Source organism: Chlorocebus sabaeus, chromosome 25 (genome assembly GCF_047675955.1).
Source record: "Chlorocebus sabaeus isolate Y175 chromosome 25, mChlSab1.0.hap1, whole genome shotgun sequence".
Taxonomy (NCBI): Eukaryota; Metazoa; Chordata; class Mammalia; order Primates; family Cercopithecidae; genus Chlorocebus; species Chlorocebus sabaeus.
The window spans coordinates 22,123,917-22,150,710 of record NC_132928.1 but is presented as its reverse complement, the minus strand read 5'-3'; the positions used below and the strand labels follow the sequence as shown (position 1 = coordinate 22,150,710).

The 26,794-nt window shown below is 35.9% G+C and overlaps 1 protein-coding gene across 10 annotated transcripts in view; it reads left to right on the top strand.

Moving 5' to 3' along the window:
• Nucleotides 1-22,764, top strand: part of CD55 (CD55 molecule (Cromer blood group)) — a 146,327-nt gene extending 123,563 nt beyond the window's left edge. For 2 of the 10 annotated variants that reach the window (XM_073011540.1, XM_037985607.2), the window contains exons 7-10: nt 233-346; nt 956-1,036; nt 3,046-3,066; nt 4,025-4,400. In XM_073011540.1, coding sequence (XP_072867641.1) covers nt 233-346; nt 956-1,036; nt 3,046-3,066; nt 4,025-4,278 — 470 coding nt within the window. In that variant the 3' untranslated portion in view covers nt 4,279-4,400. Of the gene's footprint in view, nt 1-232; nt 347-955; nt 1,037-3,045; nt 3,067-4,020; nt 4,401-4,492; nt 4,625-21,826 lie in introns of those variants that run through there. The other 8 variants (XR_005236080.2, XM_007988631.3, XR_005236081.2 and 5 more) reach the window with 8 other exon arrangements.
• The last annotated feature ends 4,030 nt before the right edge of the window (nt 22,765-26,794 follow it).

Here is a 26,794-nt window from a genome sequence, read left to right as displayed (position 1 = left end):
ATACTTTGGTATATGTCTTCTTTAGTCACCCGTAGGTATGATTTATATCAAAGCAAGAGCGACTTAGAACTTCAGCTCCTTGAGAAATACACAATAAGATTTGGTTTCCTGAAAGTCATACCTAGTTGTTTGTGGGAGAGAGAGAGGATAGCCACAGAGCAAGCAATGACTAAGAATCTTAACATGGTCAGCAATATTCAGTTAACTTGTTTCTTAACCTTTCCTTTCACAGCAAACTCTCTAGTTTCCAAGGCCCCACCAACAGTTCAGAAACCTACCACAGTAAATGTCCGAACTACAGAAGTCTCACCAACTTCTCAGAAAACCACCACACCAAATGCTCAAGGTACAGAAACTCCATCAATTCTTCAAAAACACACCACAGAAAATGTTTCAGCTACAAGAACCCCACCAACTCCTCAGAAACCCACCACAGTAAATGTCCCAGCTACAATAGTCACACCAACACCTCAGAAACCCACCACAATAAATGTTCCAGCTACAGGAGTTTCATCAGTACCTCAAAAATACACCACAGTAAATGTTGCAGCTGCAGGAGTCTCATCAACACCTCAAAGTCATACCACAGTAAATGTTTCAGCTACAGGAGTCCCATCAACACCTCAAAAAAACACCACTGTAAATGTTTCAGGTATAGAAGTTTCACCAACTCCTCAGAAACCCACCACAGTAAATGTTTCAGCCACCAAAGCCCCAGCAGCAGCTCAGACATCTTTCATATCAAAAACCCTATCTACAAAGACCCCTCCTGCAGCTCAGAATCCCACAATGACAAATTCTGCTACACAGGCCACACTAACAGCCCAAAGATTCACCACAGTAAAAGTTGCATTTACGCAGAGTCTTCTAGCAACACGAAAGTCCACCAATGTACATTCCCCAATGACTAATGGTCTCAAGAGTACACAAAGATTCCCTTCTGATCATATTACAGCAACACGGAGTACACCTGCTTCCAGGACAACCAAGCATTTTCATAAAACAACCCCAGATAAAGAAAGTGGAACCAATTCAGGTCAGTTGACACTGTTCAGGTTTACTGAGTATGGATCTAATGTGCTATGGTGGAAATAGGAACTTGACCAAGATTGCAGGATTAAATGGTCTCTAATTTATTGTAGCCAGGGTTTTTTCGTACTAATACTTTTTACTTTATTTGGAAGCAGACTTGGATTATACTAGGGCAAATCTTTAAAAAAAGAAACATTTACAATAATAGAGAAAAAGACTGTGGCCCCATAAAAAAAAATGCTAAATTAAAATTGGTAAAAAAAGAAATTCTGTTTTCTGTAGTAGTTTTAGGGAGTCAACGAATTCTTCAAGACCCCTTCAAAGAACCAAATATATACTGTCTTTAAGGTTGAGTCCTGGGTCTGGTTCATTGATAGAGACCCATCCCTCAAAGCTTGCTAAGGAATCTTTCCAGATTCCCTAGAGTTGCAGATTTGGTAAAGCATCTCAATAGTGTTGTCTAAGTAATTGAAAATACAGAGATCCTTTCAAATAATTCATATTACTACAAGCTCTATAAACGATAGGTTCTCAGTAGCACCAAGTAATTGTGTTTTATCTGTATAGTTTTACCCATTATGACCCTATTTTCAAAATGATTTTATGTATTTCATAATTGTTACCTTGAAGCCTATTTTGCCAGCACCTGGATATTTTTAAGAATTTAAACATTATGGATGTTATTGTTAAAGTTCCTTAATACATTTCGCCAGCCCATTTTTCTCCCTCTAAGGCAATTACTGCCCTGAAACTGATGTGCTGACTTCCTGTCTGTTTTCATTCTTATATTCCATGTATGTTTCCATAAGTAGTACATAATAATGTTTCATATTTTTAAAATAATTTACAGAAACTGTATATGTTTCATTGCCTTTTAGCACTCAGCATTGGTTTTGTGGCTTACATTGATTAATTTAGATTTACTTCACTAAGTTTAATTCTTTATGAGGTTTTTTACTTCTTTACAATTTTATGATATCTCTTGGTCTAAAATTTCTAGGTTGAATACGTCCAGTTTTTAATAGGGCAAGGCAAAGAGAAATAAGTGTCACTTATAAATTTGTTACAGAACTAACTTTATTGACATTTTCTTCTGTAAAAAGTATAAGATAATTTAACAAATTTAAACTGAACCTAATGAGTCAATAATAATATCAATATTTGGGATCAAATTTTACTCTTAGGTACAATTAATTTACTCTTTCAGGACCCAATATAAAATGCCATATTTAACTCTTTTTAATTGAAAAAAAAAATGTAGCCACCACTTACTGAGTATATACTGTAGGGATATGTTCCATTCACCTTCTATTTGATGCCACTCATCTGTACCACAACCTTGCAAAGTATCTTTAGATTGATTTTATCGATGAGGAATTAGAGGCTTAGAGATTAATTCATACAGTTCATATACAGTGCACAGTTGAATCCTGCACTTTTTCTGCTGAGTAATATTGCTTGTTCTAAATGACACTCTGAGTCAATGTGTTCACCTCATTTAGGAGAGCAGCTTATTTATTGTTTTATTTTTGCTTATCTGAAAGTAAATTTATTTTTGCAATGTCTCATCCGTAATCATTGAAAAATATAAACAATAAGGTGATGTGGTAGTTTTGAGTTTTGATATAGTCTGTTGAAAGGGACTTAGTCTTCTTATAGTTTCTTGATAGTATGATTGGATCAGCAATTATTTGCTGTTTACGTTTTCAAACATGTTTCTAGCCCTCAAGTCTTATAATCCAATTTAAATGGCGTTTGTTTTGGTGGTCAATAATTCTTTATCATAATTTGTATTTATAGTGTTGATTCTGTTGAACAGATATAAACAGTAATGTTTACATTCTCTTGATTAAGTTAATAATGTGTAATTGTTTTTATAAATTTTTAATTATGGAAATTTGAGTTGCTTTTGAGTTTTGTGATGTAGTTTATTGATAGTATATGAAATTGCTAGCAAATCAATGACTTTAACAAATTTTTGTTTTTAATCCTTTTTTTTCCCTTCGTCTGTAGGTACTACCCATCTTCTATCTGGTAAGTTTGGCTCTCAGGCAGTTAAAAGAAATTGTTTTCACTGTGGGATATACAATCCATATTCCTGGGAGATAATACTGTCTTCTTGTTTTTTAAAAAAATTATCCTACAATTTATTTTAAAACTTTTTAGTATGGAAAACTTTAAACATCACTCAAATAGGGAAAATAGTACAGTGAATCCTCATATACTCTCTTGGATTCAGCAATTTTCCACTCATGGATACCCACGTTCCCCACACCCCCTAGATTATTTGGAAAATAATACCAGACATCGTATCATTTCCTTCATAAACATTTCACTAAGTAACCTTTATAAAAACATAACCACATAGCATACTAAAAAATCCAGTAATTCCTTAATATCAGCAAATATTTAGTCAGTATCCAAACTTCCCTGATTATCTTACAATTTTTTAATTGAAACATAGTGTTTTATATATTTATGAGGTAAATGTGATATTTTGTTAGATGCATGGACTGTGTAATTCTCAATTTGGTATTTGGGGTATTCATCACTTTGAGTATTATTTTTGTGTGTTGGAAACATTTTAAGTCCTTTCTTCTAGTGACTATTAAAAATATATCACACATTATTGCTAACTATGCTTACCCTACTCTGCTATTGAATATTAGAACATAAACCTTCTATCTAATTGTATGTTTATACCCATTGGCCAAAGTCTCTTCATCCTCCCTCCTACTCACACACTTTTCCCAGCCTCTGTTATCTAACATTCTATTCTCTGCCTCCATGAGAACTTTTTTAGGTCTCACATGTGAGTGAGAGCATGTGATATTTGTCTTTTTTGCTTGGCTCATTTCATTTAATATAATGGCCTCTAGTTCCATTCATGTTGCTGCAAATGACATGATTTTATTCTTTTTATGGCTGAATGTATTTCATTCTATATATGCTAGATTTGTTTTTATTTACTTATTTATTTATTTTGAGACAGGGTCTCATCCTGTCACCCAGGCTGGTATGCGGTGGTGTAATCATAGCTCACTGCAGTCTCGAACTCCTGGGCTCAAGCGATCCTTCCACTTCAGCCTCCCAAGTAGCTGGTACTACAGGTGTGTGCCACGACACCTGGCTAAGTTTTTGAAATTTATTTTTTGTAGAGACAGGATTTCCCTATGTTGCCCAGGCTGGTTTCGAACTCCTGGCCGTAAGCGATTCTTCCGGCCTCCCAAAACATTGCGATTATAAGTGTGAGCCACTGCACCTGGCCCCACGTTTTCTTTATCCATTTGTACATTGATGGACACTTAAGATGATTCCATATCTTTGCTATTGTGAATAGTGCTTCAATAAATATGTGAATGCACATATCTTTTTGATACGTTGGTTTATTTTTCTTTGGATAAATACCCAGTAGTATAATTGCTAGATCATAAGATAGTTCTATTTTTTGTGTTTTCAGGAACCTCCATATTGTATTCCACAGTGGCTGTACAAATTTACATTCTCACCAACAGTATATAAGATTTCCTTTTCTTCACATCCTCACCAGCATCTGTTATTTTTTGTCTAAAAATGGTCATTCTAACTGAGGGTAAGAACTGACATCTCATTGTGGTCTTGATTTGCATTTCCATGATGATTAGTGATGAGCAGTTTTTCATATACCTGCTGGCCATTTATATGTTGTCTTTTGAGAAATGTCTGTTCATGTCTTTTGCCTACTTTTTAGTGTGATTGTTTTTTGCTAGTAAGTTGAGTTCCTTGTATATTCTGGATATTAGTACCTTTACAGATGAATAGTTTATAGATATTTTCTTCCATTCAACAGGTTGTCTCTTCACTCTGTTGATTGTTTCCTTTGCTGTACACAAGCTTTTTAGTTTAATATAGTCCTATTTATCTATTTTTGTTTTTATTGTCTATGCTTTTGAGGTCTTAGCCATTAAACCTTTGCCTAATGTCCTTTAGAGTCTTCCTGATGTTTTTTTCTAGTAATTTTATAGTTGTGGGTCTTATGTTTAAGTTTTTAATACATTTTGATTTGATTCTTGAACATGGTAAAGAGCAGAGGTCCAGTTTCATTCTTCTGCATTTGGATATCCAATTTTCCCAGCACTATTTATTGAAGAAGGTATCCTTTTCCCAACGTATGTTCTTGGCACCTTTGTAAAAAATCAGTTAGCTATAAATATGTGGATTTATTTCTGGGTTCTCTGTTCTGTTCCATTATTCTGTATGCCTGTTTTTATACCAATACCATGCTGTTTTTGGTTACTATAACCTTATATTTTGAAGTCAGCTGCCAGCTTTGTTTTTGCTTGGGTTTTGTTAGCTCTTTGGACTCTTCTTTGGTTCCACAATCATTTTAGGACTTTTTTTTTTTTTTTTTTCTATTTCTGTGAAAAATGGCATTGGTATCTTGATAGGGTTGTATTAAATCTTTAGAATGCTTTGGGTGGTATAGTCATTTTAACATTTCCTCTAGGTTTTCCGGTTTGTCAATGTATACTTGTTTATAATAGTCTCTGATATTTTGTATTTCTGTGATATCAGTTGTAATGTCTCTTTTTTCATTTCTGGTTTTATTTGGGGCTTCTCTCTTTTTTTTCTTGGTTAGTCCAGCAAGTAGTTTATCAGTGTTGTTTATCTTCTCAAAAAAACAAGTTTTCACTGTATTATTTTTTAGTCTCTATTTTGTTTAGCTCTGGTCTGATTTTTCTTATTTCTTTCCTTCTGCTAATTTTGAGGTTGGTTTGTTCTTCCTTCTCTAGTTCCTTAAGATGCATTGTTAGATTGTTTATTTGAAATCTTTCTACTTTTTTGTTGTAATCATTTGTTGCTGTAAACTTCCCTGATAGCACTGCTTTTGCTGTGTCTGATAGGTTTTGCTACACTGTTTCCATTACTATTTTTTCAAGAAATTTTTTTTTATTTCATCCTTACTTTCTCCCTTGACCTAATGGTCATTCAGAAGCCTGTTGTTTAATTTCCGTTTATTTGTACGGTTTCCAAAGTTCCTGTTTTATTTTCTAGTTTAATTCCATTATGGTTTGAGAAGATACTTGATACAATTTTGACTTTTTCAAATTTATTGAGACTTGTTTGGTATCCTAACATATGTTCTATTCTGGAGATTGTTTCATGTGCCATTGAGAAAATTCTGTGGCTATTGGGTGAACTCTTCTGTTAGTGTCTGTTAGGTCCATTTGGTCTAAAGTGCAATTTAAATCCAATGTTTCTTTGTTAATTATTTGTCCAGATAAGCTAATGCTGACGGTGGGATGTTGAAGTTCTTCACAATTATTTTATTGGAGTCTATCCCTTTAGATCGGTCGATATTTGCTTTATATGTTTGGGTGCTCCAGGATTGGGTGCATACATGTTTAGAACTGTTATATCCTCTTGTTGAATTGATCTCTTTGTCAATTATGTAATGACCTTCTTTGTCTGTTTCTACTGTTTTTTTTCCTAAAGTCTGTTTTATCTGATACAAGTACAACTACTCCTGTTTGTTTTTGGTTTGTGTTAGCATGGAGTATCTTTTTCCATCTCTTTACTTTCAGTCACAATGTGTTTTCACAGATGAGATGAATTTCTTGAAAGAAACATGTAGTTGGGTTGTGTTTTGCATCCATTCAACCAGTATACATCTTTTAAGAGGAAAATTTAATCTGTTTACATTCAGGGTTATTGATATGTGAGGGATTATTCCCATCATCTTATTAATTGATTTGTGGTTGTTTTGTTCCTTTTGTTCTCTCTTATTATTGTGATATAGAGTTTTTCTTTCATAACATTTTAGTCTTTTCTTTGTGTTTTTGCTCTACCAGTGGTTTTTAAAATTTCTGTGTGTTTTCATGATTGTAGATATCATTCTTTCTCTTCTGGATATAGCACTCCCTTAAGCATTTCTTTTAAGCCATCTCATGGTGATGGATTCCATCAGCTTTCTTTTGTCTGGGAAAGACATTGTTGCTCCTTTGTTTATGAAGGATAATTTTCCTAATCCTTGGCTGGTAGTCTTTTTCTTTCAGCTCTTTGAGTGTATCATCCCGTTCTCTCCTGGCCTGTAAGGTTTCTGCCAAGAAATCCATTGTTAGTCTGATGGGGTTCCTTTATAGGTGACTAGATGCTTTTACCTTGCTGTTTTTAGAACTCTTTGTCTTTGACTTTTGACAGTTTGACTATAATTTGCCATGGAGAAAACCTTTTTTTTTTTTTCTTTTGAGACAGAGTCTCATTCTGTCACTCAGCCTGGAGTACAGTGGCGCAATCTCAGCTCACTGCAACCTCTGCCTCCCAAGTTCAAGCGATTCTCGCACCTCAGCCTCCCGAGTAGTAGCTGGGATTAGAGGTGTGTGTTACCTTGCCTGGCTAATTTTGTATTTTTAATAGAAACAGGGTTTCACCATGTTAGCCAGTCTGGTCTCGAATCCTGACCTCAGGTGATCCGCCTGCCTCAGCCTCCAAAGTGCTGGGATTACAGGCATGAGCCACCGTGCTGGGCCAGAGAAGACCTTTTTAAATTGTATCTACTTGGTGATCTCTGAGCCTCCTGTGTCAGGATGTCTAAATTTCTTGTTAGACTTGAGAAATTTTCCTCTGTCGTTTTAGTAATAGATTTTCTAATCCTTTCATTTTCTCTTCACCTTCTGAGAGTCCTAAAATTTGAATAGTTGGGCACTTTAGGGTATCCCATATGTCATGTAAACTTTGCACATTTTTAAAGTATTTTTTCCTTATTCTTATCTGACTGTGTTATTTCAAAAGACCTGTCTTCAAGTTCTGAGATTCTTTCTTCTGCTTGATCTAGCCTATTATTGATGCTTTCAAGTATATTATATATTTAATATTTCATTAAGTATATTATGTATTTCATCAGTCAATTCTTTATTTCCGGAAGTTGTTTGGTTCTTTTATATGTATATTTTTTGGTAAACATCTCATTAATATCCTGAATTGTTTTTCTGATTTCTTTGTATTTTTTTTTAAACAAATTTTAAAATTTGTATCTCACCTCCCTGAGCTTTTTTAATATCACAACTTTGAATTCTTTTCCCAGAATTTTGTAAATTTACTTTTGATTGGGATCTGTTGCTGGAGAATTATTGTGTTCCTTTGGTGGTATCGTATTTTCCTGGTTTTTCATGTTTCCTGCCTCCTGAAGTTGATATATGTGCATCTGATGTGATATATGTGGTTTCTAAGTTTTTGAATTTGCTTTTGTAGGGGAGGACTTTTCCTGAAGATGTATTTATGGTGTCAGTTAGGTGGGGCACTTTGGCTTTGATTCTGGGTGCATGCAGTAGTGTAGTTTCTGTATGACCTTCAGCTGTAAATAGTATCAGTGGTATCTGTCATTTCCTCAGTGCCTTAGGATGCAGTTACTAGTGGAGATTTGCTAGGGAATAGGATGCCATGTGGGCCGGTCTTCAGACCCAAGTGTTGGCAGTGGTGGGCTGAGTTTGCCTGTCCTTGGACCCAGGATGATATTGCTGGCACCAGTGTTAGCAAGCCCAATCGGGCCAGTTATTGGTGGGTCTCCAGGTGGGTTTCCAGGTGGCTCGCTTGGGTGCCAGAAATGATAGGTGACCTGGTTCTCAGGCTACTTGGCAGCAAGTGGGGGCATGGGTGATGGCAGTAGTAGTGGTGGGACAACCCTATGGGACACAAGCAGTCTGTGCCGGTGTTGGCTGTGGCTGCGGTGATTGGGTGGGTCAGTTTCCAGGTCTGCAGGTGGCTTGCCAGCTGTGATGTTAGTGGCAGGTTGAGTGGGCCTGACTTCAGACCCCAGGATGAGTGCTCAGCTGCCAATGGTGGTGTACTGGCTGAGCATCCAGGCACCTAGATGGCAGGCTTGGGTACTGAGAGGGTGAGGCTGGGCCAGGGGGACTTGTCCTCAGGCCTCCCTGTGGTGCATGTGAGTGCTGGCTGTGGTAGGACGGGGTAGAGTATTCCTCGGCCACTGGTGGAATGCTTAGGTGAGGACAGTGTGGCTGTGCTGTGGACCAGCTACTTGGGAGAGCAGAATTGTTTTCAGTTGGGAGCAGCCACAGAGAGGTGGCTGGGGCACATGCAGTTTGCTCATGCCTCAGCCCAAAGCAGCCAGCAGCAGCCATAGCTTCATGCATTAGAATTTGTCCTCAAGGAACCAAAAAATGCCTGGCTGCTCCTCTATTGGGGGTGCCAGGTTGCTGCCAGTGGCTCCTGCTTTGGCTCAGGCAACAGTGGCCCCAAAGCAAGATGCAATCTGGGAGGGACTGGACTCTCAAAATAGTGTTGTGCTGTGGCTGCTTAGGACTCAGGGTTTTGTAGTACTCAGTGTGAACTTACTCTCTGGAGTAATGCCATCACACTGTCTCCAGGCAGCTTCCTATGTTATATCTAGGGTCTATGAGAATCAAGGGACTCCTGTAGGGAGTCCCATTTTACCCACTGTGGGAGTCTTCAGAGGGAATGTGGACTGCTGGGGTTCTCTCACTCTTTTCCTGCATTAGGGAGTCTCTCCAGGCTCCCAGGCAATCTCAGCCAAACAGGCTGCCTTGCTTCTGTCTCCTTCTTTGCTTTGGTGCATCCTGTCACTTGTTTGTTAAATTCTAGTGCTCTGTCTTTGATGATCTCTTCAAAATGTGATTATGTAATCACTACTTAGGTTTCTCTCCATGGAAGAGGGGAGGACCAGAGGCATCTAGTCAGACATCTTGAAGCCACTCCCCATGATATTGTCTTAGGAAAACAATCAACGTGTAGTGTTCATGGATACCAAAGGGAAAATGGGTAAACACATTTTTTTTCTTCCACCTTTTATTTTAGGTTTGGGAGGTAAAGGTGAAGGTTTGTTACATGGGTAAATTGCGTGTCATTGGGGTTGAGTGTACATATAATTTCATCACCCAGGTAGTGAGCTTAGTGCCCAACAGGTAGTTTGGTGATTCTCACCCTCCTCCCACCTTCCATTCTCAAATAAGCCCCGGTGGCCGTTGTTCCCTTCTTTGCATCCATGTGTACTCAGTGTTTAGTTCCCACTTATAGGTGAGAAGATGCAGTATTTGGTTTTCTGTTCCTGCATTAATTCTCTTAGGATAATGGTTTCCACCTGCATCCATATTACTGCAAAGGACATGATTTCATTCCTTTCTATGGTTGTGTAATATTCCATGGTGTATATATACCACATTTTCTTTATCCAGTCCACCACTGATTTGCATCTAGGTTGATTCTATGTTATTGTGAAAAGTGCTGATGAACGTACGCATGAATGTGTCTTGATGGTAGAATGATTTATGTTGATTTGGGTATATATCCAATAATGAGATTGCTAGGTCACATGGTAGTTCTGAGTTCTTTGAGAAATCTCCTAACTGCTTTCCAGAGGCTGAAACTAATTTACATTCCCACCAGCAATGTATAAGTGTTCTCTTTTTTCCACAACCTTACCAACATTTGTTATTTTTTCATTTTTTAATAATAGGCATTCTGTCTGCTATGAGATGGTATCTCATTGTGGTTTTGATTGCATTTCTCTAATGATTAGTGATGTTGAGCATTTTTTTCATATGCTTGTTGGCCTTACATATGTCTTCTTTTGAGAAGTGTCTGTTTATGTCCTTTGCCCATTTTTTAATGGGTTGGTTTGATTTTTGTTTATTTGTTTAAGTTCCTTATAGATTTTGAATATTAGAACTTTGTTAGATGCATAGTTCACAAATATTTTCTCCTTTTCTGTAGGTTTTCTGTTTTCTCTGTTGATGTATTTTTTTTGCCATGCAGAAGCACTTTAGTTTAATTATGTCCCACTTGTCAATTTTTGTTTTTGTTGCAATTACTTTTGGAGACCTCATCATGAAATATTTACTAACACCTATATCAGAATAGTATTTCCTAGGTTTTCTCCTAGAGTTTTTATACTTATTACATTTTAGGTTTAAGTCTTTAATCCATGTTGAGTTGATTTTTGTATATGGTGAAAGGTAGGGGTCCATTTTCAATCTTCTGCACGTGGCCAGCCAGTTATAGCATTTATTGAATAGGGAATCCATTCCCCATTGCTCGTTGTTGTCAGCTTTGTCGAAGATCAGATGGTTGTAGGGGTGTGGCTTTATATCTGGGTTTTCTAACCTCTTCCTTTGGTCTGTGTGTCTATTTTTATACCAGTACCATGCTCTTTTGGTTACTGTAGCCTTATAATATAGTTTGAAATCAGGTAGTGTGATTCTTCCAGCTTTGTTCTGTTTACTTAGGATTGCTTTGGCTATTTGGGTTCTTTTTTGATTCCATATGAATTTTAAAATATATATTTTTTAGTTCTCTGAAAGATATCATTGGTAGTTTAACAGGAATAGCATTGGATCTATAAATTGCTTTGGGCAGTATGGCCGTTTTAAAAAAATTTTTATTATTTTGTATTATTATTTTTTTGAGACAGAGTCTCACTCTGTCACTCAGGCTGGAGTGCAGTGGCGTGATCTTGGCTCACTGCAACCTCCGTCTTCTGGGTTCAAGTGATTCTCTTGCGTCAGCCTCCCAAGTAGCTACGATTACAGGTGCACACCACCACACCCAGCTAATTTTTGTATTTTTAGTAGAAATGAGGTTTCACCATGTTGGCCAAGCTGATCTCAAACTCCTGACCTCAAGTGATCCACTGGCTTCAGCCTCGCAAAGTTCTGGGATTACAGGCATGAACCGCCCTGCCCAGCAGTATGGCCCTTTTAAAAATATTGTTTCTTCCTATGCATGAGCATGGAATATTTTTCTGTTTGTTTTTGTTGTCTCTGTCTTCTTTGTTTTCTATTTCTTACAGAGATCGTTCACCTCCCTGGTTAGCTGTATTCATAGGTATTTTATCCTTTTGTGGTTGTTGTGAATAGGATTGCATTCTTGATTTGGCTGTCAGCTTGACATTATTGGTATATAGAAATGCTTCTGATTTTTGTACCCCGAAGCTTTACTGATGTTGTTTAACAGTTCTAAAAGCTTTTGGGTAGAAACTCTGGGGTATTCTAGGTTTAGAATCATATCATCTGTGAAGAGAGATAGTTTACTTCCTATCTTCCTATATGGATGCCTTTTCTTTTCCTTGCCTGATTGCTATGGCTAGGATTTCCAGTACCATGTTGAATAGGAATGATAATAATGGACATCCTTGTCTTGTTCTGGTTTTCAAGGTGAATGCTTCCAGCTTTTGCTCATTCAGTATGATGTTGGCTATGGGTTTTTCATAAATGGCTCTTACTATTTTGTGGTATGTTCCTTTGATGCCTAGTTTGTTGATGACTTAACATGAAGGGATGTTGAATTTTGTCAAAAGCGTTTTTGGCAACAATTGAGATGATCACGTGGTTTTTTTGTTTGTAGTTCTGTTTATGTGATGAATCACATTTATTGATTTGCATGTGTTGAGCCAACCTTGCATCCCAGGAATAAAGCCTACTTGATTGTGGTACGTTAGGTATTTGATGTGCTGCTGGATTCTTTTTCCTAGTATTTTGTTGAGAATTTTTGCATTTACTTTCATCAGAGATGTTGGCCTGAAGTTTTCTTTTTTTGTCATGTCTCTTTGCTAGATTTTAGTATCAGAGTGATGCTGGCCTTATAAAATGAGGAGTCCCTCTTCCTTGATTTTTGGCATAGTTTCAGTATGATTGGTACTGGCTCTTGTTTGTATGTCTGGTGGAATTTGGCTGTGAATCCATCTGGTACAGGGCTCTTTCTGGTTGGTAGGTTTTTTAAATTACTGATTCAGTTTAAGAACTTGTTATTGGTCTGTTCAGGTATTTAATTTCTTCCTGGTTCAATCTTAGGAGGTTGTATTTTTCCAAGAATTTACGATTTCTTTTACATTTTCTAGTTTGTGTGCATAGAGGTGTTCAAAATAGTCTCTGAGGGTGTTTTGTATTTCTGTAGGATTGGCGGTAATGTCCCCTTTGTCATTTGAGATTGTGTTTATTTGGATTTTCTCTTTATTAGTCTAGCTAGTTGTCTATCAATCTTATTTATTGTTTCAGAAAACCAGCTTTTGGTTTTGTTGATCTCTTGTATTCATTTTTGCACCTCAGTTTTATTCAGTTCAGCTCTGATTTTGGTTATTTTTTTTTCTTCTGCTAGCTTTTGGGTTGGTTTCCTCTTGTTGTTTAATTTGAGATTTTTCTAACATTTTGATGTAGGTGTTTAACGCTACAAACTTTCCTCTTAACATTGTTCTGGCTGTGTCCCAGAGACTCTGGGATGTTGTATCTTTGTTTTCAATAGTTTCAAAGAATTTCTTGATTTCTGCCTTAATTTTCAGAATACCAAAAGTCATTCAGGAGTAGGTTGTTTAATTTCCATGTAATTGTATAGTTTTAAGAGATCTTCTTGGTGTTGATTTATATTTTATCATGCTGTGGCCTAAGAGTATGGTTAGTATGATTTTGGTTTTTTTAATTTGTTTAAAATTGCTTTATGGCTGAGCATGTGGTCGATCTTAGAGTATGTGCTATATGCAGATGAGAAGAATGTATATCCTGTTGTTGAGTGCAATGTTTTGTAGATGCCTGTTAAGTCCATTTGGTCAATGTCAAGTTTAGGTCATGAATATCTTTGTTAGTTTTTTGCCTTGATTATGTGTCTAACATTGTCAGTGGGGTGTTGAAGTCTCCCACCATATTGTGTGGTTATTTCCATCTCTTTATCGGTCTTTTAAGAACTTATTTATGAATCTGGATGATCCAGTGTTGGATCTGTGAAAAGAATAATAAAAACATTATCATTACTACCATTATTATTTATTGTGGTTATTTTATATTTTGAATGAACTTCTAAGCTAAAAGATTTATCTTGAAAGAGTCCAACTGTTGGAATTCACTTTGTTTTAAATAGAAATAAAAGTGTTTCAAATGAAAGTCTGATGATTTAATGATCCCAAAAGTGATGAGTTTAACACATGAGTTTTTTCTCACCTGCTTAATGGCACTCAATGAAGGTTTGAAATCCTTTTCTTTTTTTTCCTGAAACTCTTTAAGTATTATACCCTTTGATTTTCTAGAAAACTTTCCTTAGTGTTAGTTGGAATTCCAGCTTCTGTTAAAAAATAAAGAGGAAGTCCTTCCTTCTTAAATTGGACATATGGCAACATTTGTGTGTATGTGATTTCATATTTGTAGAACATAAACCTGAAAATTATATTCATTAAATTTATTCCGTGAATGAAGTTACTCTTCTTTAAAGATAAATTAACTCTACTGCAAGAAAATTGTTTCATTGATTACACTGCAGTGTAAGTAAAATGATACAGATGATCTTTGAATTTTGAAGTATTTGATTTTTTTTTTCCTGTTCTGCTAAGGAAGAAAGACTGACTAATGTTACAGAACTTTCCAATTTGCCTTGTAAATGAAGCGTGTGTTGTGAATTTTAAATCTATTCTTCCATTGGCTCTGTATAAGTGTTTCCCAATTTTTTAGTGTGTTGGAGGGGCGTTAATTCTTGCTCTCTTCTCACCAAAGACCTTTTTAGACATTTTTTTCTTGATCATCATCCACACACATATACTGTAAATCAGTTTATGTATCACATATATATCTGCACTCTATACTTAAAAAAGGAATTTTTTTTTTTGACTTTCATCAGGTATCACCCCCATTGAGAATGCTTGCTTTCTGTTGGTTTTGTTTTTATTTTTTTAAAAGACAAAATCATATAGAAGAAATAACTTAACCTCTGGAGTCAAACCAGTCGGATGTTGACTTGAATCCTATTTTTTTCACTTAGTAATTATTCAACCCAAGTGATTAACTTAATCTCTCTGAGGCTCAATTTTCTCATTTAAGAGATAGAGATTGTGATTCCTATGTGAAGTATTTGAAGCTTAATGTGATTAGTGGATATGAAAACTCCAAGCACAATCCTAAAAGTTGAATAAATACTGGCTTAAGGAAGTCACTGCATGCAATCACTATTATTTTCCTAAGCTGGATTTCTGATAATTTTATCACTCCCTCTGGCCATACCAAAGAGTAAAACAGTCTTTTATTCAGGTAATATTTACATGTTTTCTCTGTGGCAAGTACTGTACTGATATTTTTTAAATGTATTATTTCATAATTCTTCTCACAACAATCTTATAGTGTAGCATTTATACCCCATTTTCAGCTAAGAGAACTGTGGTTTTGCAAGATTTGTAACTTGCCCTTCACAGAGCTAGTAGGCAGTAAATAGAGGCAGATGACTAGTTTCTCTATTACCAGGTTTGTTTGTTTGTTTGTTTGTTTGTTTTGAGGGGGGACAGGGTCTCACTCTGTCACCCAGGCTGGCGTGCAGTGGTGCAATCTCAGCTCACTGCAACCTCTGTTTCTTAGGCTCAGATGATCTTCCCAGGTACTTTAAAAGATGGAAAGATGCTCATCCTAGTGACAGACCAAGAGACTATACAACCCAAATTGGACAGTTAAGGTGCCCTGATTCCCTACAGTATTGCTTTATTCCCCTCTGTTGCCAAAGTCCTATACTGAGACATTCATAAGTCCTTCATGGAGACTAACAGATCAATTTAGAGAATAATAAATAAGAAGTCAGGAAATACTCAATGAAATATAGAAAATATTTTTTCTGTATCCCCTAACAATTGTGTACTTATTTATCCTTTAAACTTGAATATGGCATGTATTACAGACTAGCCTAAATCTAAATGTACTTTCAAGAGTCTTGACACTTAAGTAGGTATTTGAAATTAATAAGATGTGGTTACAGGGGTCTTTATGTCTTATTACATGCCCCTATACATGACAAACTCAAGTCCCATTATAAAGTAACATCAGTTATCTGTCTGTTATTCAGGTTTAAGTCAGATGATATAATCATATAATCTTTCTGTGATATGTTTAACCTGGAAAAGGAAGTATGTGAATTTCCCTTATTAAAAAAATTGAAGAAATACAGAGGTACAGAAAATCCAGCGATGATGGCAAAACATTTAAAGGGTCCTGTGGATGTCTTTCTGAGGAAGCAGAATTTAAACTGCATTTACAAAATGGAAAATTTAAGGGTTACTCAAGCATACTGTTTTTCAAATCATCTACGAAAATCTCTTCCCAGGGTGACTTCACTTGTCCATAGACCCTGTATTCTGTTACGTTACGTATGATATAAGCAAGAACAAAACCTTTCCACAACTTTGCTTTTTCATAGCACATAGATTGCATTTCCACTTTGTTAGCTCTGCAAGTTAGGCCTTTTGAAGTGTCCCACATTTCTTCAAAAAAGATGATGTGCATCCTCTAGGTAACTGCAGTTCTTGTAGGTAGGTAGGTGGAATTCTAACTTGAGTTCTTTGGCAGTGAAGATGATGCCCTATATATTAATGTAGTATCTGTCTAATGTAAATTTTGTTGGATGAATATCAAATATTTTATGGAAAATGTTTCAAACAGTTAAAATTAGGGCCTGAATCTGGGGCTAGAAGTAAGTTTTTCTCCGGCAATAAACTGTTTGATTTATTCTTTCTTGGTCTGTTTTCTTATCTGGAAACAAGATATTCAGTGCAATTTAATACATATTTGTTAAACACTTTCTACTGTTCCACTGTTTGCCATGCACTGTGTTAATAAGGAGAGGTGATCAAATGAGATAATAGGTGGCAAACTGCTTTGCAATGTTTTCAACACTACAGAGATACAGTTCTACATGATGGAGAACCTTATTGGTGGGGGAGAAAACCTTTTTCTAACATCATGTTATTTTCCTACCTAAGAGCTCTTCAGTTTAATCTTAGGAACATTGGAATCATAATTATTATTTCGTTCATTATTTCGTACTTTCATTTATCCCAAGTTGCATAAATCTTAATGTTGATTCACCTTTGGTTTTCTATAGATACCAAGTGAATTTTGAGATCATAAACAGTTGCCTTTGAGCCTGAAAGATTTGTTTCTAATTTGGGAGATCATATGCTCTTATTAATTTACTGAGAAGATACGTAGGATTTTGTTTTTCATACTTCTGTGTTTTGCCCTGGTTTTCTGTTAAACCATCAGCCTCTACACTTTCTTCTAGAACTATGTATATGTGTTGATCATTGTTCTGGGAATAGCCTTTTCCTTCTGTCATCTGGATGTTCTAGATCACTCTGAATCTTCTATCTTGATTTAGCATTCAAATAAAAAATAAGATATTGAAAATGATGGAATTAGTGGGAACTGGTGACAGGAAGGGGGAAACCCAAAATTTTTTAGAAGCTGTGATTTATTTCATGGATAGTCTTTCTAAGTTAATGATACAATCCTAGGGGATCAGTTAAATAAACTTATAAAGTGAAATACTGTAAAAACTTACCTGTGGTAGAAATAGCTGTTTTTTAAATCACAATTTCCATATGGCAGTGCAATTGTACAGTGTCTCTATTTTGCTGATTTGGAGCCAAACACACTCATTAGCCACGTTAGATTCAGTTACTATTCTCGTGTCATCTATCATTTCCTTTGTAGTACAGACCAATAGAGTTGAGTCCAAGGACACTGGACAGGGTTGATGGTGGTGGGAGTAGGGGGGTGTTGGTGAGGAAAGGGAGAACAAGGATGGTGAGAGAAAAGGGCAAATGGGTACATTTGAGAAGAAAGATTGTGTAAGCTATGAAAATGATTTGATATTGACCAACTTATTTGACCAATTATTTGCTGTTGTTCAGCTCAAAATAGTGCTTTGAATCTTAAAATTGAATATAAATTTTTGAAATGAAATTTAATCTACAATAGGCTGAACACTAAAAAGCATATTCTGTAGGCAAAGTAAATATAGTTTGCCCCCCAATCTCAGATGATAATAGTACAGGCATATTTCCTGTGATGGAGAAATGTCTACATATCTGTTACATCTACTATAAACTAGGTAAATGTCCTTCCTGTTAACCACATATGTTAATGTTCCTTCTTTCTGAGACTCAGTTTACTCGTCTAAAAAATGAAAGTGAGCTCTAAGATACTTTCTAGCTCTAAAATAACATAATTCTGTCACCATATTTGAATGCTCAATGATCAAAACATTTAAAATCGAGCATGATTGGGTTGAAACACTTTAGAAGCCTCTCAAACCTGTCAAAAAATTTTATTTGAGCATTGTGATACTCTAAATACATTTCTTCCTTTTTCTTTCAAAGAAAACAGGACAAATAAAACACGCATTTGTCAAAAACTTATGACATAAGGAAGCCATATACAAAATGAAATTAATATCTCCTGTTTTTTAACTCACTTCATAACCAGTATGTTTGTCATTGTGAAACTATAATGTAATTTTACTTGCTCATGTTTCTATTAACTGTGTTACCATATCTTTTCCCCTTCAAGGATTTCTTGCTGGTACTATATTAACTGGTACCCTAATTCTAGTCATTGGAATATGGAAAATCAGGGTGAGCAGAAATTCTGATGATTTTTTAAAATTTATTCCTAGTTTATTTCCAGTAAAATTTGGTACTGTATCAGTAGATGACTCTCTTAGCTTTATTTAAATTTTGGCATGTCTCCGTATTCATTTTTGTCTGTAATTACTATCCTGGATTAACAGACTTCATGTCTGTTTTTCCTCAATATATTCAAAGGCACATTTCAAAGAAAAGTGACTTGAAGTCTCATTTTGTGATCTATCGATCCACTGATTTTTTTTTCCACTCAGTATAATTTATGGTAATATCTAAGTGTTGCACAGAAGCAAAGAAGTCTAGGAAAAATCAACCTCTAACATACTGTGAAATTGCCTGTGATTAGGGCTTTTTCTCAGTTATATTAATAGATGCCAGTCCAGCTCAAAACAGTGCAGTGGTTAAGAGAGCAGACTCTGGGGCCTGACGGCTCAGTTTGAATCCTGGATCTGCCATCTGGGAATTATTTGACTGTGAGCAATTTAACCTCTCTATGCCTCAGTTTACTTATTTGTAAAATGGGGGAAATATAGTACCTACCTCATGTGATTATAGTAAGGATCAAATGAGTTGCCACCTGTCAAGTGCTTAGAACATTGCTTGGCACATAGTAAGCACTCAGATATTAAAACAACAACAACACACACACACACATCAGTATTATTTAAAATATCTAATCTGCATTGAATATACATAATGTTAAGTATAAATGTCACCATTGACTCTGATGTGTCCTGTAGCAAAGGATGATTTAAATTGACCCTCTTCTGTTTTGTAGTTTTAACTGTTCAGAAAACTAGTTGTGGAATTTATACAAACTTGAGTTATTTCTAAGCTGCCCTAATGCCTGTCCATTTTTCCCATTAATAAGAAAACTATAATTTAATGCCGTTATTAAATTGTCTGTTTTAATTCTTTGGATGATGTGACCTATCTCCTTTTTACCCTCTACAATTTTTCTACTTAAATTAACAATATTACTTAAGCCTATTGTAAGTTAAAGTATGTAAATATTCTTGGACTCACTAAATGAGTCAGGCTTTTGGAAAAATATTTGACCATTAGGTCCAGGGGAGTGATTAATAATTTTTACAGGCATTTGTTTAATATCAACAAAATATTCTAGCTGTCATGATAGCAAATATAGTAAGACATAACTTTTTCTCCAGATATATCAGAAATGTTTTAGGAATGTGATTTAGAACCTAACAAAAACTCACAGTTAGTTCTAAGTCATCTAAAGTGAGTTGGTATGGAAGCATCAGCAAAGCTACTCTGAAAAAAAATTAAACCACCAATCTTATGTACTTTCTTGTGTTTGTTCCAACTCTTCCTTTTGAAATACTGTTATCAATTTATAAAGTTATAAAGTATCAATGTATAGAGTATTATCAGTTTACCAAAGCTACTGCTTTGAGGCTCTCTGGATCGGTGGGAGTGGAGACTGGGTGGGGCAGGACAGCAGGATGTGGTAAGTTTACCAGGTGCTGTCTCTTGGCTTTCATCAGTTTCTTTACATACTTTGGTAAGGTGATTGGCTGTGATACTTGTATGTCCTATTAAGGAACTTAGAAGGAAGGAATATAGTAACTTCTGCTTATCCTTGGTTGGGGGCAGGGTGTTTCAGGACCCCCCAGTGAATGCCTGAAACCACAGATAGTGCCTAACTCTATATGTGCTGTGTTTTTTTCCCATATGTACATACCTGTGAGATAAAGTTTAATTTATAAATGAGGCACAGTAAGAGATTAACACTAAGTAATAATCAATTAGAACAACTTATTGTAGCAAAAGTTATGTGAATGGGGTCTCTCTCTCTCTGTCTCTCTCAGAATATCTTTTTGTATTGTACTCACCTATTTTCAGATTGCAGTTGACTGTGGGTAACTGAAACCACAGATAAGGAGACTAGTGTATTTGTTTTGAATTGTATTTTGGGGTTTTGCAGTGAATTTAATTGCTTATTTTCTGAATTAGAGGGAAACTCTTGCAAATGCCTAACAAAAATTTGTCTTTTTTATGTGCACATAAAAAATATTCCACTTGCCTTATTTTGGAAGCATAAGCTGTTGAGCGTAAGAGCTAGCTTTACATATGTTTGGCTAGCCTCCTGATTTCATACTGATTTAATTAAATATTTGATCTTAATCAAGACAGGATATAGTTACTGTGCAAGTGATAATGTGGTTTCATTTAATGATTCTTCATGTTTGCCTATCAGAGGGTTGATTTATTTCTTTTAGAAGAGTTAGGTCTATATGATAAATTTTAGTTTAGGGATAGAAGTGTAAGCAGATGCCTGACTTTGTTTTTTGATGGAAATGACAGTTATATAATTCAATTCAATAGTTTTTTTCTTCTCTACTATTCAGCTCTTACAATGCACATGAGAGCAACAAAGTACTCAATGTTGTGTTTGACCATTTAAGTGTGACTGATGGTCCCTCAGAAATAAGACTTTCTGGTAAATTATAAAAGGTATATTTGGTTTAATAACATCACATTTCTGTATCTTGTAAAATATCCATTAATACCCTTGGCTAGGGCGTTCTTCATGACTTTTAAAGGATAATAGAGGCTTAAGTCAATACTGGCGTTAGAGTTGTTTTTTCCTTTGTTGAATGAATGACTAGCTCATCGAATCATTACTGTGACACGTTGTCAGTTCTGGACTTGGTAGCAGTATGCTTATTATCTCATCCTATGTTTTGAAGTCAGTTTATTGTAATGATTAGATGTATAATGCCACAAATATTTGGGGGGAAAGGGATGATATATTAGGACTTAAAGAGAATGCCTTCATTATGATAATTTGCATCATGAGATGGTTGACCTACCTTGTATTTCTCCTTTTGCTTGGTGGCTTTTAGAGTTTTCAATGTTTAAGAAAAATTATAATATGTGCTAAGATATCCTTTTATAGGTCATGTTTATAGATCTTAAAAGACATCTCATATCTTCATACAAAATTTTCACACAAAAATAACTTTGTGTAAATGTGTCTGTAAAACTGAGTGTCTTCATCTCTTAATCTTCTCTTCCACATGTAATAGTATTCAGGGGTTTTTATTTATTTTTATTTTTTTTAACATCTCCCACACTTAGGAATTCATTGACTTTTAATCTGAGGGTACCCTAATTCATTCTAGCTTAGCCACTCTTCATCTCGAGAAACTAAAAACTCCATTTCATATTTTAGTTGTTGCTGTAGCTGATAAACCCCACCTGTAGAATCTTTTCCATATTCTATTACCATTATTTTTTTTGTTTTGCACCCCAAATTAACTGATTCTTTTTGGCAATTTATCACATAGTAACTAAAAATTAATGTTTATCACTAGTAAATAAAATCATTTTGATTTTAACTTTTTTTTTTTTTTTTTTTTTTTGAATTTTCAGGGTACACGTGTTTCACGTTGACAGGTTTGCTTGGGATGCTAGTAACCATGGGCTGGCTGACTTAGCCAAAGAAGAGTTAAGAAGAAAATACACACAAGTATACAGACTGTTTCTAGTCTCTTAGACTTATCTGCATATTGGATACAATAAATGCAATTGTGCTTTTCATTTAGGATGCTTTCATTGTCTTTAGGGTGTGTTAGGAATGTCAACAAAGGAGAAAAAAGGCAGTCCCAGAATCACATTCTCAGCACACCTCTACCTCTTGAAAATAGAACAACTTGCAGAATTGAGAGTGATTCCTTTCCTAAAAGTGTAAGAAAGCATAGAGATTTGTTCATATTTAGAATGGGAACACGAGGAAAAGAGAAGAAAAGTGATTTTTTTCCCCACAAGATCTGTAATGTTATTTCTGCTTATGAAGGAAATAAAAAATGAAAAACATTTGGATATCAAAAGCAAATGAAAACCCAATTCAGTCTCTTTTAAGCAAAATTGCTAAAGAGAGATGAACCACATTATAATGTTTGACTGTAAGGCATTTTCATTTTTCCTTCAGGTTGGCAAAATATTTTAAAGGTAAAACATGCTAGTGAGCCAGGGGTGTTGATGGTGACAAGGGAGGAATATAGAATGAAAGACTGAGTCTTCCTTTGTTGCACAAATACAGTTTGGAAAAAGCCTGTGAAAGATGTCTTCTTTGACTTAATGTCTTTAAAAGTATCCAGAGATACTACAGTATTCACATAAGAAAAGATTATATGTTATTTCTGAAGTGAGATGTCCATAGTCAAATTTGTAAATCTTATTCTTTTGTAATATTTATTTATATTTATTTATGACAATGAACATACTGATTTTACGTGTAAAACAAGAAAAGCTGAAGATATGTGAAGAAAAATTTATTTTCCCTAAATAGAAATAAATGAGTGATCCCATTTTTTGGTCTCATGTAGTATTTGAAATTTATTCTTAAACATGACTACTTTATTTCTGAATAAGAAATTCCCTGCCTGCCTCCTACAAGCAGTTCAGAATGCTGTCTCTTGGTTGTCCTAGTGCGAATAATTTTCAGTTACTTTAAAATTATATTGTACTTTCTCAAGCATGTCATATCCTTTCCTGTTAGAGTACCTATATTACTTGTTCCTGATTTACCTGAAGGCAATCTGATTAATTTCTAGGTTTTTACCATATTCTTGTCATCTTGCCAATTACATTATAGGTATTAGACTAGACTAAGATGTACTAGTTATGTAGAATATAACTAGATTTATTATGGCAATGTTTATTTTGTCATTTTGCTTCATCTGTTTTGTTGTTGAAGTACTTTAAATTTCCTACATTCATGGAATTTCACTGTAAAGACTTTAATGTGTATTTCTCAAAATAAAACTTTTTTTTCCTCCTTAACCACAGTTATCACAACTAACAGTACTATCAATAATTTCCTAATAGTTTCTAATATTAGGAAATTCTTTGAACTTTCCTAGAAGTTCTAAGAGTAGGCACATATCCACCTATCCATTCATTCATTTGTTAAATATGAGGGCCTGCTCTGCCTATTCTGTAATAACCCAGTGCTTCCAGGAATAGCAGTAACACTGGCTCAGCTATTCAGAAAAAAAGCTGAGTGCCTACTATGTGCAAGTTGCCATATGCTAAATGTGAGCTTACCAAGATAAATACAAGTGTCTGCCCTCAAGTTGCTTATAGTTTGCCACAGGAAGACCAAAATATATATTTATTGAGAGAAAGAAGATAAAGTTATAGGTGTTACAGCCCCAAATATGATGGGTGCTTAAGCTGTTTGTTAAATAACTGAGTGGCAGGGAGGGAGACATTCAAGGCAGGAAGCTGATTGAGAAAGCAATAATAGATGAGATTATAATGGCAGGATGGTTGAAGTAGGAAAGGCTTAGAGCAAGGGCTAGACTATGTCATGTGTTCTGTGTAGACATGAAAATTATAAGCTCTAGACTTTTTATTCTGCTCAATCAAATTAGAATCAATTAGCATAAAATAGGTTTATAATAGCAAGAACTTGCTATCTTTGGATAAGGCTAAAAGCGGAAATGCTATTTAACAGTCATTTACCTTGAAGAAAATATAAACAATAGGCTTGCTAAGGGTAAAGCTATTTTCTTGTAGGATTTCTGTTTACTGTGTATCCTGTAATTATGAGGTTGAGCGGTTTTATTTTTGCTCAGGATAACGTCTCCTATGAGATTTTACTTTGCAAAGGTTGTATTGCTTTTCCTCTTGAGACTGATGTATTTGTTACAGCAAGTTATACCTGCTCACCGTAGAAATTTGAGTTTTATAATATTTAGCCCAATATCACTGTCACTTTTCTGGGAACGCTTGAACATGAATAGTTTTTGTCTTGTCACACCCTAACCCTGTTTGCTTTGGTTAATGTCCAATGTGCAAATGCCTCATTTTCCTCCCACCCGTCCTGAGTGTTTTCTTCCTCCTTCCTGAAACTAAAAACAGCCCATTCCCTGAAGATACTGCTTCCTTTGCAGCCTATTCCAGTGGTGGCTGGTTTATTTTCATGCATATGACTCATTGTTAAGAGGTGGTGGAGGTGTTTTCCTTGTTCCTCACTGTCGTATCTTCCATCTCAACCCCCACACACAACTCTTTAAAAAGAGTAGCTGTCCATTCACTCTGTAGGGTGATTTACTAAAATGTCAAATGTTTTCCCTATAATTCTCCTTGGTGAAAAGCATGGATTCTGGAGACAAATCGGAGCTCTGGCATGTATCAGCGGCAGGACTCAAGGGATGTTCCTTGTCAGTGTACCTTAGTTATCTATGTGTAAAGTGGGCCTAAAATCAGTACCAGCCTCATAGGATTTGCAATGAGAATTAAGTTAATACAGATAGAGCTTAAAATGGTGCCAGTCATGTAGGAAGTGCTCAGTAGGTTTTAGCTCTTTTTGGTGCACAGGTGGAGAGATTGCCTTAGGTGGAAGCATGCAGGGCTTCTGTAGATACCAGGAAGGAACTGTTTGCAGGTGGGTTGGAGATGCCCATGGTGGCAGCTTTTGGAAATTGATTTCACATTTCTTTTGTTTTCTCAGGGACATATACATCAAGGTCATCATGAAGATGATGACACATGAGGAGGTGTTATGTTTGAAGACAGGCAGAGAAGGAAAGGACTAGAGACATTTAGTCAATTAACAGGCAATGCTAAAGACCCAGTTGAGGTGAGTGCTCATGAATTTAGAGAGCAATCATCAAGCTTGGTTCTGAGTTTTTCTGCAGTCATATTTAGCTTTCTAGAGACAGTCTCAGAAAAAATCAGTTGCTTGGATTTAATGATGATTGGGTGTTCCCAGGTGAATTTGATGACGTGAGTTGAGCATGTGCACAAGGGAGTGATTAAAATGATGGACCATAGAATTTAAGCTATGTGAGAAGGGAAGTGAAGACATATGAGTGGTAAGAAACAAAGAGTAACAGGATCAATATTTTGTAGGCCTTAATGGGGTCGTGTCATTGTTAGACTTGGGGTACTATTTAGGGTGAACTGGAATGGTAATATGTAGTAGTGAGAAATAAGAATGCCTCCATTGAGGGTAAAACAGAATTGGCCACCAGAGGACAAAGCTGTCTACAAATACACTTCCCCTTCATTTTGGGCACAAAGTTAGACACATTTCCTGGCACCCTTGCAGTTAAATGTAGAAGGACTGAGTTCTGGCCAAAGCAACATGATCACAGATGTGTAGCATTTCTAGGTCTGGCCCTAAAACACTCCATATGCGATCCTCCTTGCCTCTTTCTCTACACTGAGTTGATGAAAGTGACTCTAGTAACCTAGTAAGTCACATGCTAAAGATGACAGAACCACAGAAAGGAAGGAGCTTGAGTCATTGCTTTGAGTAGAGCTGTCTGCTGATCAGCAACACCCACTTTAGATTTCACGTGAAGAAGAAATAAACTTCTGTCATGTTTGAGTTCTAACATTTTGGGGATTGGTGTGTTACGTTATTGTGGTCGACATTATCTAAACTAACACTGAAGCCTTCTAGATTTTGGTGATGCAAGAGTTTAGACAGAACTGTGGTTGTGAGAAGTTGAAATAAAATGGTGGACAAAAGTATTGGTGCAGAGGAGGCCATGGAACATCTTAATTGATACTGAAATCACCAAAAAGCATGGGGATTCATGTTAGAGAGTCATACTGAGTCAGGAGCTAAAATCTTCAAGAAATGAGGAGTGGCTTGTACATCTGAAGATGATTGCAAACAAGAAGACAGCAGGTGCTATATTCTGATGATATGCAACTCAAAGGAAAGGGTTTTGTGGAAAGGAAGGAGGATTGGTCTGCAAATAGCCATGATGAATAAAATAGTGCACCAACTTCACCTCTATGCCTGGTACTATGTGGAACAAAAGTGCAATGAGGTATTTTTGCCTACTGGAGATTTGTCTGCACATTCAAACCCGCTGTTTGATCCTCTTCCACTCCTTGTTATTGCAATCTGTTTACTTTCTGGTCACCCACCCCTGTCTTTTGAGGGATTTGGAACCTGGCTCACTGTCTCCCAACCATCCTACAATCTGGTATTATCCATAATTATTTCACATTGACAAGGGTGACTCCTTATAACATCCGTGCCTCTGGTTTTATTGACCTTTTGATTTCTAATGACCTCTTTCACTGTACCTGAGTCACTCATCTCCATGGAACCTTCTTAAATCACTAATTCAGGCATATTTTCTTGCTCATTATAATCTATTCAGCGTTCTAGTTTAGTTACCCCAGTATGTTAATCAACTCTCCACTTTCTTCCTATTTTTAAGTCTCCTACTGTGATGGATGTTTTGTGTTTGTTCATCCAGAACCACGACTGTAGCACACTCCAACTTGCTGTGACCTCAGAGGCTGACCTATAATGGAAGCTGTGGAGCGGGGAGAGAGCTGCATTCTTTCTAATTTTTGTTTTGTATC